Source organism: Papilio machaon, chromosome 24 (assembly GCF_912999745.1).
Source record: "Papilio machaon chromosome 24, ilPapMach1.1, whole genome shotgun sequence".
NCBI lineage: Eukaryota > Metazoa > Arthropoda > Insecta > Lepidoptera > Papilionidae > Papilio > Papilio machaon.
In genome coordinates, this window is record NC_060009.1 from 3,856,854 (window position 1) to 3,870,525 (window position 13,672).

General features: G+C 35.9%; 1 protein-coding gene across 5 annotated transcripts in view; it reads left to right on the plus strand.

The window, feature by feature from the left end:
• LOC106719070 (C-terminal-binding protein) overlaps nt 1-13,640 on the plus strand; it is a 77,248-nt gene extending 63,608 nt beyond the window's left edge. For 2 of the 5 annotated variants that reach the window (XM_045684072.1, XM_045684071.1), the window contains 9 exons: nt 5,142-5,269; nt 7,736-7,995; nt 8,382-8,513; nt 9,547-9,746; nt 10,907-11,006; nt 11,283-11,413; nt 11,676-12,038; nt 12,357-12,411; nt 12,482-13,638. In XM_045684072.1, the coding sequence (XP_045540028.1) occupies nt 5,187-5,269; nt 7,736-7,995; nt 8,382-8,513; nt 9,547-9,746; nt 10,907-11,006; nt 11,283-11,413; nt 11,676-12,038; nt 12,357-12,407 (1,320 nt within the window). In that variant the 5' untranslated portion in view covers nt 5,142-5,186 and the 3' untranslated portion in view covers nt 12,408-12,411; nt 12,482-13,638. Of the gene's footprint in view, nt 1-5,141; nt 5,270-7,735; nt 7,996-8,381; nt 8,514-9,546; nt 9,747-10,906; nt 11,007-11,282; nt 11,414-11,675; nt 12,039-12,356; nt 12,412-12,460 lie in introns of all 5 variants that reach the window. The other 3 variants (XM_045684075.1, XM_045684074.1, XM_045684073.1) reach the window with 3 other exon arrangements.
• Nucleotides 13,641-13,672: the final 32 nt, after the last annotated feature.

The window sequence follows — 13,672 nt, forward strand, 5'->3', positions numbered from 1 at the left end:
TGTTATATGTTGCTATACGATGTTAATATAAAATGTATGTCGTTAATTTATCTATTAATTTATAATTCCACCTGCCTTTGGTATTTTTCAATTACTTTTAATTACCATTCTAGACGTGGCTTTCTGAAACCAAAATCTCGGTTTAAAACATATCTCCGTTTTGTCTATGAAAGGGATAACAATATAGTTATACTAATAATACGGTTAATTGAACATCATCAACTAAGAAAAGAACTATGCATAGATTTTTATTTATTTTTATACAGTAGGCACTTGTTAAAATTGTTTTATTAACTACTAGCTTTTACCCGCGACTCCGTCCGCGCGGAATAAAAAAAAATAGAAAACGGGGTAAAAATTATCCTATGTCCTTTTCCTGGTTCTAAGCTACCTGTCCACCAATTTTCAGTCAAATAGATTCAGCCGTTCTTGAGTTATAAATGGTGAAACCAACACAACTTTCTTTTATATATATAGATATCTCTCTAATCCTTAAAAAAAATAAAGAAAACAATATGTCTTATACATATGTTTCGACATTGAAAATTCATATTTAAAAAGATTCATCGTTTTCGCCAACATATTTGAAGTCTTATAATCTCATTGAATAACGTACTTTTAAATACTGCCAGTATTACTCGTAAATGCTGAGACCATCGCCATTCACGTCAGTTTTTCGTAGAAAGCTAATGTTAAATATGATTTTGCGTATGACCGCAGAATATTTTCTCATGTTATAAATAGTGTAGCAAGTGGGCGACGACCCGTGTGCGAGATGTGTTTATTATTATACGTTTAGGATATATTTAAAATGTGCCACGCCGCTGCCTGAATGTTAGTGACGTTTGCATAGTGCAGGGGTGGCGAACCTTTGCGTATCAATGTGCCCTTTTTTTTATAAATAAATGTTAAATATGACCATAGACGTGCCATCAAACAATTTTGAAATTATTGTTAACATTTCATAGAGTAGCATTATTATGCTTATTATGAGAGTATTATTACTCACTCCACTTTTTTGTCCATAATGAATCCGTGCACAAAATATTGTGCCCCGTGCCATTAGTTCACCACATCTGGCATAGTTTGTTGTAATTAGTTGCAGTCAATCGCAGTCAGTCGCTTTGAGGTATTCGTCTACGCGAGTAAATAAAATGATTATTTTTTATTTAGACAAAGAAAGGATTAAAATGTTCTCGGTTGCACTTTCATTCTGTTCTTGTATATTCATACGTCCCTCATTTCGTTAAGAACTTGTGTAAGAATTTGCTTACGTTTTATTACGAAAAATACATATTACAACTAGGATTCTGTGCCTGTTTTTGAATAATTGAATAAACTGATAATAGTTTTTGCGACTCATTGCACAAATTATTAAAATAAGTATGCCTACTAAACTGTACTATTAGGTTTTTGAAACCTTTCACTAAATACGTTATCAAAATAAAACCGCTGTAAATAGTACTATCTCCATAATTTATGTTTTATGTTTTTATTATAACTTTAGTTGATAGTTATTTGTAATGTTTTAAAAACTTAAACCATTATAAAGATATAACAATCAGCACAATAAATAAAGCGATCCCCCAGACTAGACAAAGACGTTGCTCGTGTAGTGCGGTATCTGCGAGTTTGCCAACTTTATGTCTTTATATTGTTTTGCTCTGGCCGTTATATTTCACTCGGGCGACTCCATGTTATCTGCCCGACCCATTGTTATTGCCCACCGCTAAGTTTTTCCTTTAACAGCCATCGCTAACGACCAGTTAACATTTTACGATCGCGATGATTTTAGTTTAATATTTCTTGATAGTGTTTATTATATTAGTAGTGCCTTATACTTGTTTATACATGTATTAAAATTTATTAATATTGGAATATTTTTATCGCTCCCAGGATATTTTTTTAAGTGCTACCAATAAAATTGTGTTTTGAAGTTTGCGCAAAACTGAATTCGATTTACCTCATTTTTTTCTAAGGCTTTTTGGGGCAAAAACCTACTCTGTTCTCCCAAAGTTATAGAAAATAATTTGTCCAGTGGTTTAGGGATGTGAAGAAGAATTTTACTGACTTATAGTATTACAGACGATTTTTATTAATTTTCAGACGTAACTATCACAGATTATAAATGTTGTGTAAATAAATGTCGTAACCATTTATGTGTGTATGTAACCATTATGTATAATGTAGATATGTACAGAGTATTTGTGGGTTGTTTACTGCCACTTGTGAGATAACAATGTGCCGGCAATTGATATCGATTCAAACCTGTATTGATTCTAATTGACTTTTGCCACCACTCATCATTGTTAAATTACACACGCTTCATGTAACTTGTATAGTTAAATTTTGTAAGCAGTTTTCGAAATGAAAAGGCATAAATAAGTAGTACGAGTATATTTAGTAAAATAACAAAACTTATAACACCTTGGTTTTGTGAATTGCTTTTTACAGGGCTACAATATGCAACGATGCAGTCAGTTGGTCATCGTGTCTATGTGTGTACTTTAAATAGTTAATAATTCGTCAAACATGAATTAACCGTTGGAACATTAAAATTCTCTTTCTGTGCGTCCCCTCCTCCGTCGATTAAAGTTAGGTAACACATCTGCAATTGCGGATGTCTATGTGCAGCGGTCACTTCGCTATTTCGGCGAATCAGGTGCCGGTTGCTCGTTTACCATTATATAAAAAAGTCTCTGTACCTTTAAGTTATTTATTGTAGTAGCGTATGAAGTCTCGATCTGTCACATATATTTATGCTCAGCCCGTGCCCCGCTTGGCGACCAGCCAGCACGCTTGCTGTGTGCGACGTAAATCCTATCTAACATTGTACGCAGTGTACCATTGTGATAAATACTGCTAACCTATACGGCACTGGGTTGTGGTTTTAGAGATGTTGTCTTCTGAACTATTCGACGGATTAACAGTTGTCGATTAGAGCGAGGGGATGAATCGGAAAAAATAACATGCTCTTTTTGTACAAGGTGAAAATCATTAGTGGCCTCCTGTAATCGCTGTAATAACGCAAGGAAATCTCTGTAGCGGCTTACAATAAGTTTTAAGGCTACAGATACCTTTTTTGTTTTCGCTCTCCTCAATTCAATTAACGTAGGCGACAAATCTGCAACTTATTTGTTTGCTGGGGCAATGAGCAAAGGTCGCATAATATCAGGTGACGACCTTACTTGTCGGTTACTTATACAATGATATTTATACAATAGGTAAATAAAAAAATAAGCGTTTATTGAACGTAGTTACATTGTAACGAATAGATAGTCTAGATTGGTACAAGTGCTAAATAATAGTGTGACAATGTAAGAGCAAGGGGTGACCTCGTGAATATTGACTGTAGTTACATCTAAATTGCTTCGTCACGCCACACTACAACACTTCACAGCACACAAAGATACATTACGCCGCGCCGGCCGCGGTACATCCATACATATGATACGTACAATCACGTGGTGAATTAATTGTGCGAACGCTAGTCTTATGTCCAGTGCATTAAGTACCACATGTATGTAAACAAACATCAGAGATCTTTCCCAGATTTGAAATTATGGTGATTTGGTAACTTTATAACATCGCACTTGCTTGGTTGCAAAGATTTCTCAAAGTCGAACCCAGTTTATGAATTGAAGTGTGCCAAAATTCTCTAAATATTAGATACTAGCTTTTACCCGCGACTCCGTCCGCGCGGAATAAAAAATAGAAAACGGGGTAAAAATTATCCTATGTCCTTTTCCTGGTTCTATGCTACCTGCCCACCAATTTTCAGTCAAATCGATTCAGCCGTTCTTGAGTTATAAATAGTGTAACTAACACGACTTTCTTTTATATATATAGATTCGATTTTTATTGTTAAAACTAAATTTTACTTGATAATAAGGTTAGGAGAGATTACAATTAAATCATGCAATAAAGAAAAGACGTGAGAATAAGATCGTCTGTGAATTTCGTACCAAATAAGATTATCGTCGTCGTGACGATAGCGCGTGCTCGCACAAGAATCAGTAATTCCATTACGTCTGGCTTCCGAATTCATTTGCCAGCTATTGACACTCTATTCCTTTACATTTTATTCTTATTGGATACATTTTTCAACATAATTCACTCATCGGAAAAAACGCTGGAAGCATCAAAATTGTAAGGTCGTCTGCGTACTTTGATATAAGATTCTCAGTGTTTTATTTTCCTTTTTCTTTAAGATGCCGATTCTATTGTTCTCCACCGAATGAACAACTTATCAACAACTTAATGAATTAATTAACATAATTTATTTATTATATGTATTATATTTTAATGCATACTTTACTCGTTAAAAATATAAATCACGTGTAATTTTTTAATGTAATTTTGTAATGTAATTTTTTTTTATTTTTGTGTTTCTCATTACGTATTTCGGTACCTGTTGCTTAATGACTAATGTATAGAAATTTTAAGTTATTTCCTGTCTCGGACATTTATAAAAGCAACGATTCGATAAGCGTTATGAAGTGTCCAATTGATAATATGTTTACAATTTATTAGCAAACAGGTATTGAGACAAGCGATCGTTGCTAGCTCTTTGAATACGTCGTTTTAATCTATTAATAGTGCTAGGTTTATATTAGCGCTTTGTTATGACTGCTATTGGTATCGAGTATTTGTTTGCTCAGCACTAGACAACGATGGCAATTTGTTTTGCAAATATCGCAGGAAAATAGCCATTTTTCTTTAGTGATGCACTTATTTATAAGTGTACGTATTTGTGAATTATATTGACCTACTTATTACTAGTACATTATAATTGCTTAGTTCTGTCTTGCATAATTAGTTGACAACATTCACCTTCAAAAATAATAGTAACTAGTTTTAACCTTATATCATTGTTGGATCGAATAGAATAGTTAACAATCGTAAATTACTATTATTTAAGCATTCCCTAAGTATAGATTTCTACTCGACTCAAATGTGGCAGTATGAGTCACAAGTTTATGGGTTAGAGATATAAACTTTTCTTTATGTATCCTGATTGGCGTAGCATCTGTACAATATAGACACAGAGCATTGTATTATAAGCGTTTCGTACTTGGATATAGAGACGAATTCGTTGTTCTGTGATTTTAGATAATAATTTTTATTTATGTTAATTTCAGGTGACGCGCTGCGGAGCGGCGGTTAAAGCGGCTCTGCCGCTTTAAATGGACAAACGCAAGATGATGCCAAAGAGAGCGCGTATGGACAGCATGCGGGGTCCCATCGCTAACGGACCCCTGCAATCTAGGTGAGTAAGAGACTTCAACAATCCCATAGTTTTAACACATACCACATTTGTTTCGTGCGAAAGTGAACTCGCCATGCGAGTCGGTGGTATTGAACATGTTAAGCTGTTATAATAGTTACAGTTAATTACAATAATATCATCACGGATGTACTTGTAAATGCCTGAGAAAAACATTGCCATCCTGTCGGGAAAAAAAGTCTACAAAATGTCGCTATGCACGTGGTGCTGCATGCGTACTTTTTGAATAGAGTTACGTAACACAAAGTGTTGCACCATCGTAAAATATTCAAAGCTATGGAGGACGCACGGATTTATGAGCTCGTATTTTCATATATATCGCGTTCGACTTCTGCATTGCGGTCCGCGCGTAAATTCTTTACGGAGTTTCTGTCTACATTGAACGGATGTTGGTCGTTTTGTTTGTTTTATACTTTTATGTGTGGTGTTTAATATTGGTTTTATTGATGACTAATGGTATAAATAAACTAATATTAGTAACACCAAAAAATATACATAGTTCGTAGTTAAAAAAATAAGTACAAAAATCAGTACGGTGGTTAAGTTAGTTTTTACAAAATTCATTCAAGAATGTGAAAGATATTTCACGTTACTTGTTTTTCGACCGCTAATCCTATTTGCTTTCTATCAAAACTTAGAAATGGCTTCACTTCTTTCTTTGCCCCCTCCCACCCTTTTGTTTCCATCCCAAAGCAAAGTCTCGGCTAAAGTTTGTTGAGAATTTGAGGCAACTCCCTTCGCGCCTCGCCGTATTACTTTCTCGTTCCCCGACGAAACTTTCAACGCTAATAATAATAATTCTGCTTTAGTATGAAAGTTTTAAGTTATTAGTTTATTCTCTCTGACTTGGACCTTAATTATTTTAGGGGAGTGGGTTGGGAAAACATTGATTTCAATGCAGTATCTGTTCATATTATCTTATTGCTTACTAATATAAATAAATGCGAATGTTTGGATACATGGATGAATGTTTGTTAGAAGGTCATCCTGTTAGAAGGAAGAAGCTCCAAATATTTTTAAAGCTTTTATTATTTATTAACTTATTACTGTTTAATTCAAAAGATTTAAATGATTATATGTTATAACTATTGATTTATATAAAAACACAGTAAAACAAATTCGTCAAACATTAATTAAGGACTTCGGAATAAATTTGGTGCACAATTTTTCGGTTCCTTTATTTCCGTCAGTTTGTAATTAAAATGATTAATTAAGCGAGGCTTTTCTCTCGTGCATTTCTCATTAACTTGAAAGCAGCCATTTTACCTTGCGACTGTTTTACAAATTAATTCATTACCTTTTAAATTATACTCACATTTGTTTGAAAGTTTCGTATTTTATAATAATTATATAAGAGTTCTCTTGCTATAGTAATAAAATATGCTAGAAAAGTATTCAAGATGTTTAGTTTCCCATTTCTCATGTACCAGTTGAAATTAATGTTATTTTTTAAACAACATTTATCTTGCGATATTGAAATGTGATATCTGACTCAATTGAAAATCAAAGTAATATTTCTGTCAGTGATTCTTAATAACAATGCTACAAATTAATCCAATATAACTGTATATTATTACACACATTGCTCGAGTTTAAATCTTATTTATTATGTTTTAATATGTTTAACAATGATAAAATGAGATGTAATGCCATCAACTTAACATTAGCCGTGCGTTATATGGATTCAGACTGATTTTTTAAATGTAAGTGGCGATAGTTCAGTGGTTACTAAGTCGAACTTGCGATCTAATCATGTTCTGTTCTATAGTTTTCATACTATCCGAAGTTATTACTGCCCCTTATGTACTCCAGATGTTTCAATTACCAGAAATAAAAATATATTTCGTCCCTGTTTTTTTACACGAATGGAAACTCAGTATTAATGTTACATGCTTTTATTTTAAAATAAAGACATGAAAATAGAGTTTATATTTAAAGTTTTTGTTTCATGTACACTTTAAGTGGCGCTAAAAGCATTTATCGTTTTTGCAAAAGAAACAATGTTTTATTTAAAATAATAATCGGCTTAGGGATGGGATGTGCCGACCTCATTTGCGCGGCTTCGCTGGCATCTGCTTATGTCACTTTTGATGGTCGTACGTTAAAGTTGCGTATAAATTACGCGACGCTTACAAAGGCTAACTTTGTTGATTTACCGGACACAAAGACTTATCGTTGGTTTCTGAGACCAAAATCTCTACAAAATATCGTCATCCTTGTCATTATCATTGACAAAACAGCAAAGTATGTTTTAAACCGGTATTTCGGTCTCAGAACCCCACTATTAATTGAACAAAGAATTACATCTATTGCCGACAAAAGATAATTTAAGGCTTAAAAGACGATGTTTTACCAGAATAACAACACGAGACGTAAACTTCCTTCAATGATTCCTTGCTGCTCTCATTCAGTCAGTGTTTTTAATATTTGTTAATTGTAATGTTGCAGGCCGCTGGTGGCTCTACTAGACGGGAGAGATTGTACGGTGGAGATGCCAATCCTGAAGGACGTGGCAACGGTGGCGTTCTGCGACGCGCAGTCCACCTCGGAGATCCACGAAAAGGTGCTCAATGAGGCAGTGGGCGCGCTAATGTGGCACACTATTATCCTTACTAAGGAGGACTTGGAGAAATTCAAGGCGTTACGTATTATTGTCCGCATCGGATCGGGCGTCGATAATATTGATGTTAAAGCAGCCGGTGAATTGGGTGAGTTACTTTTAGGTTCCTCAATTTGTGTTAAATGAGTCAAGTAATATTTTGTTAGGAATTCATGCATGTAGGTTAGAGATAATTGACGTATGTAGTCAGAATTGCTTCACTAAACATTAAAATTCTAAAGCCTCTATAATTTTTATTAGATTGAGCAAATTGTGTGTTTCATAAATTCTTTTGTAAGAGATACAATTTTTTAATATATGAACTGTTTACCTCTTATTTTCTGCTAATAAATAAAGCATTATTCTGGTTTGACATTTTAAACTATCATAAAAAATACTATATGCATACGTATTGGCAGCTTGTAGATTAGAAAAAAAAAATTGCCAAGATTCGTAAATGGGTAGGAAATAAACTTCCTCGACTGTGCATTGCAGGTATAGCGGTGTGCAACGTGCCGGGCTACGGCGTGGAGGAGGTGGCCGACACCACTCTGTGCCTCATCCTCAACCTCTACCGGCGGACCTACTGGCTCGCCAACATGGTGCGCGAGGGAAAGAAGTTCACAGGTACTAACGAACAGACAAAATATATATAAAAAAAACTAGTTTTTGCCCACGACTTTGTTCTATTTGTTCTTCTAGAATATTTTGGTTATCTGTGCCAAATTTAATCGAGATCCGTTAAGAGTATACGAGATACCTAGTTACTAACCATCCATTCATCCATCAAAACTTTCGCATTTATAATTTTAGTAACTATGGAGTGTATTGTAGAAAAAAAACAACATAACTTCCTCTTGCCGCTTGTTTTCTTACCATACCGGTGAACACAATAACTGCGCCGTGCAGCATTTTATCTAAAGTTATCTGAGAATGAATGGTTATTGTTTGCATGGACGTTGTTCTACCTGCCTCCACGTTTGTTTCTCCTCCGCACTATACATTGAAATTTCCTAATCAGCACATCTCTTCTCTATTTTTATATCAGTCTAGTAGTTTTATGAGAATGAAGATTTTGTTTGAATGTTTTAATAATTTCTTTTAGGATATGATTTGTTATTGTTTTTGTGTTCTGTTGGAAGTAAGGATGCTTAAATGTGTGGATTTCTTTGTAAAAATATATTATCGTCATTCTCGAATTTATATTCTTCGCTATTATGTTATTAAATAAATGAAGTAAAAATCTTCCTAGTATTCAGAAGAAATGGGATAGTTTTTTTAGGTTATTTCCATCTCACATAAGTTTATAGGTCGAGTAACCAGTGTTCTAAACGTTTTAAAATAGGGCAAACCAAGAGATGTCTTTCTATTAATATTATAATACCAGCCAACTTCAAACCTCACTAATAATCTAGGGTAGAACATAATTCAATAGTAGGTTAATTTATGTTTATAACTGTTACAAGTGTACTATCATTGGTATATATGCAGTAGAACCTGAATAAGGGAGAAACTTCTGTTAGGAGAATCATTGTCCGACGGATAACCTCCGTAAGCGAGAAACTTTGATTAGAGAGAAATATCTAGAAGTATGAACAATATCTCGGTCCTTTATACTCTCGCGTATCCCAGATGCGAGTGTAAATGTATTGTGTTGCAGGTCCGGAGCAGGTGCGCGAGGCGGCGACGGGGTGCGCGCGTATCCGCGGCGACACGCTCGGTATTGTGGGCCTCGGCCGCATCGGGTCCGCGGTCGCGCTGAGAGCCAAGGCCTTCGGCTTCAACGTCATCTTCTACGACCCCTACCTGCCCGACGGCATCGAGAAGTCGCTGGGCCTCACCAGGGTCTATACGCTGCAGGTTACAACATATTATATATATATCAACACAGCGCCATAATTTAATAGTAGTATATAGTAATAGGATAATTTTTGTACAGTAAGGAAAATACCGATATTTTTTGTAGTGTCGAGATCAATGTGTTTCATATTTAATTATTTTGCCACGATTTGTGTTAATTTTCAACCTTTATAAATTACTTTAACCTAAATAGTTTCTTAAGTAAAATTTAGTTAGTGTCATCTTTAATATTTTTACATTTAGAAAAAGTCCACATAACAGACTAAGGACAATGGGCAAATTTGTATGGAGTCTGGGCTAAATGCTCAACAGTGATGAAACCCATGCCATTTGAAAGATTATGGGGTGTTATTTAATTCATACTATGGCAGCCATGTCGAAATCGAGTGCGAACATGGTGTTTTCGAACATTCAAAAATATAATAATTACTATGGGAGTTAGTAGCATTAGCGTGTTGTGTTTTATATTTAAGAGAAAAAAAACAACATGTTTGTTTGTTTATTGCTTTATTATCATTTATTACATAGATTTAAACATTTTTTTCGAACTACAATAATATTTTAATAATATACAAACAAAAAGAGCTTCCAAACAATCTCAGAATGACAGAGGAAAAATAAATGTGGTATGTACTATGTTATATTTTTGACGTATTTTCTTTGCATGAAAAATGCCTTATAGATATTTACATATATACATCAATAAGAACATAAAATAAAATCTGTTACATTTTTGTTTCAGTAAAAAAACAAAAATGTAACAGATTTTATTAAATGTAACAAATATTATTGTAGTTCGAAAAAAATGTTTAAACCTATGTAATAAATGATAATAAAGCAATAAACAAACAAACATGTTGTTTCTTTTCTCTTAAATATAAAACACAACACGCTAATGCTACTAACTCCCATAGTAATTATTATATTTTTGAATGTTCGAAAACACCATGTTCGCACTCGATTTCGACATGGCTGCCATAGTATGAATTAAATAACACCCCATAATCTTTCAAATGGCATGGGTTTCATCACTGTTGAGATGTTGGCCCAAAATGCCCATTGTCCTTTCGAAACGGAAAGAAGCTATCTTCTATAATCGCCATTTAGACCAAGTTTTTTTCTTTTTTTATAAAAATAATACAAAAATTTGTGTGTTGCAGGACCTCCTATTCCAGAGTGATTGTGTGTCATTGCACTGCAGCCTAAATGAACACAATCATCACCTCATCAACGAGTTCACTATCAAACAGATGCGCCCTGGTATGTGATGCTTTCATTTTGTCAAACTTTGTCATTATAATTTGTGGTTTATAAGTTAATCTGATGAAAAGTTATGATCATTGTTAAATATTACTATAGAGGGAATGTAAGAAAAGATACTTTGTACTTGGTCCTTTCTGAAATTTATCATGAAAATCGAGCAATTATTTAATTGCTTGGCTGATTGATTGACTGTTTCCTAGCACTAAAAGATGATTAAAGCAATTATAAATTGTACTTAAGTTTTCTATATTTAATGATGTTGTATGTGATCAGGCGCGTTCCTGGTGAACACGGCGCGCGGCGGGCTGGTGGACGACGAGGGCCTCGCCACGGCGCTCAAGCAGGGCCGCATCCGCGCCGCCGCGCTAGACGTACATGAGAACGAGCCCTTCAATGTGTTCCAGGTAATGACCAATTTAGTAAGCTTTTACAATAATTATAATTTGTTTTTAATTATAAATTTTCTATTGACAGACTAAAATTCTACCTATATCAGTCAGTCTCAGTTTTTCTTCTGGTTCAAGATCGAAAGTTCTTTGAACAATGTGTGTCTTGATTTATTGTGTAATATATTGTAGTCTTAGTTTAATACATATTAATTACTGTTGTTTCTAAAAAAAAGTCATTTTGTATAAAATGTAGTAAACAATGTGATGTGTATGTCAGGGTCCCCTGAAGGACGCGCCGAACGTGTTGTGTACGCCGCACGCTGCGTTCTACTCTGACGCGTCGGCGCAGGAGCTGCGCGAGATGGCCGCCTCTGAGATCCGGCGCGCGATAGTCGGCCGCATCCCCGAGTGCCTGCGCAACTGCGTCAACAAGGACTACTTCCTGGCGGGAGGCGCGGGCCCGGTGCTGAGTGCGCCCGCGCCCCCGCTCGCCGCGCCCGCGCCCTACGGAGACGCCGTCAATGGCGGGTACTACGGCGGGGCGCAGGCGGCGCACTCCACCACTGTGCACGAGCCTCCCGCGCTCCCGCCGCAGCCCGCGCCTCCGCCACCGCAGCCTCCGCAGCCGCCCATCACACTAGTCAGTACACACTCAGCTCGCAGCTTCACATCAGTGTTTACATCTCATATTTGAGTGAGGAGACATGTACAAGGAAAGGGAAGAAAGAGATAATGTCAGTCTTTGACCAATATTACATGTCTTCTTTTGTGAAGTCTTGTATGTTGCATGCAATATTTTGTCTAATACAGAGTTGTACTTTAAAGTATCTCTAAATATATATTGGTTTCATCCTTAAAATTATGTTAATAGATGTTTGATCACTGTATCTCCACTATAAGGCAATAATAAAATGTTTTATGCTTCGTAATTGAACATATTGTTATTGTTGTGTTGCAGCCCATCAACACTTCGGACCCGCTGAAGCAGGAGAGCTCCGACGTGCACTAGGCGGCGGCGGCGGCGGCGGCGGCGGCGGCGGCGGCGGCGGCGGCGGCGGCGGCGGCGGCGGCGGCGGCGCGCGTTACGTTACAGTACCGCGACACACACACAGACAAACAATAGTTTTATTGATTCCATCGCAACTATGTCATAAGTACCGTATGTCGTAAGCCAGCGAGTGATATAACGAGCGGCGGCGTTTGCATTGCACCGGACGACACGACGCGGCACTGTGCGACACTGTGCGGCACTGTGCGACACTGTGCGACACTGTGCGACTACTGCAAGGAACATTCAGAGACAGTGGATCAAAGAGAGCTTGTGAGACATGGAGGTGTGTCAGTGCAAACGTCGCGTTTGAAGAATTAATTAAAAAAAATATATAAATAAACATTTGAGCGAATAGTTGATTCTGTGTTTGTATTTGGTAAGGACAGCTATGCATATATAATATTATGCGTGTGACGTCGGCTGTTTGTGTGGGGCTTAGCCGGGTTGTGCTGGGACATTTTTGGGTTTGTCCTTTAAATATATATTTTTTTTGGAATGGTTTAAGTTTATTTTGTCCATTCCGTTATTTTCGTATATATAATGGCAAACTGTAAAATGCCCCCGCTGGGAGATCTCACCGAGTGGCTTTATATACCTTTTTATATGAAATTAGCTGTTTGCTATTTATATATGTATAGGAGCCCTAGTTGTCTACATGTAGGGTAGTCGCCATTTGAACATTTCATTTGATGGTACAACTTTAATACAAATGAATTGTTTCCGCTGCGGCAAATTTAATATTGTTTGATAATAGATTTTGTTCTAAAAAACAATATGAGATATGTTACTTGCTTAGAGTATAGACGTTTAGATATTTGTTTGTGCATGTCAAAGGTTAGCAGTCACTCGGTGGGGGAAATGCAACAAATACTGTTAATTTTAAGTTATCAACGACGTAGAACTATCATCACACCTTTATAACTACAAGAGGTTACATGTTTTTTTTTTTCTTTTGAAATGTACAAAATCACGCTATCGTTTGATTAGGTTTTTTTTTTTTTTCATTTTTTTTTTGTCTAAATAGAATTAAGTGATATGGATTTGTAAATGCGCTGCGGACAGCAACTGGCAAGGTGTAGGGCCCCGGCCCAGCCCAGCCCGCTACAGATGTGAGAAATTGGTATTTAAAAATTAGTATTTACTTACAGTTTTAGTTAATGACAAAACAATGTGTATATTTTATGAGAAAGTGAAAGTTCTTAAATAAAACTATTGTTTTCGGA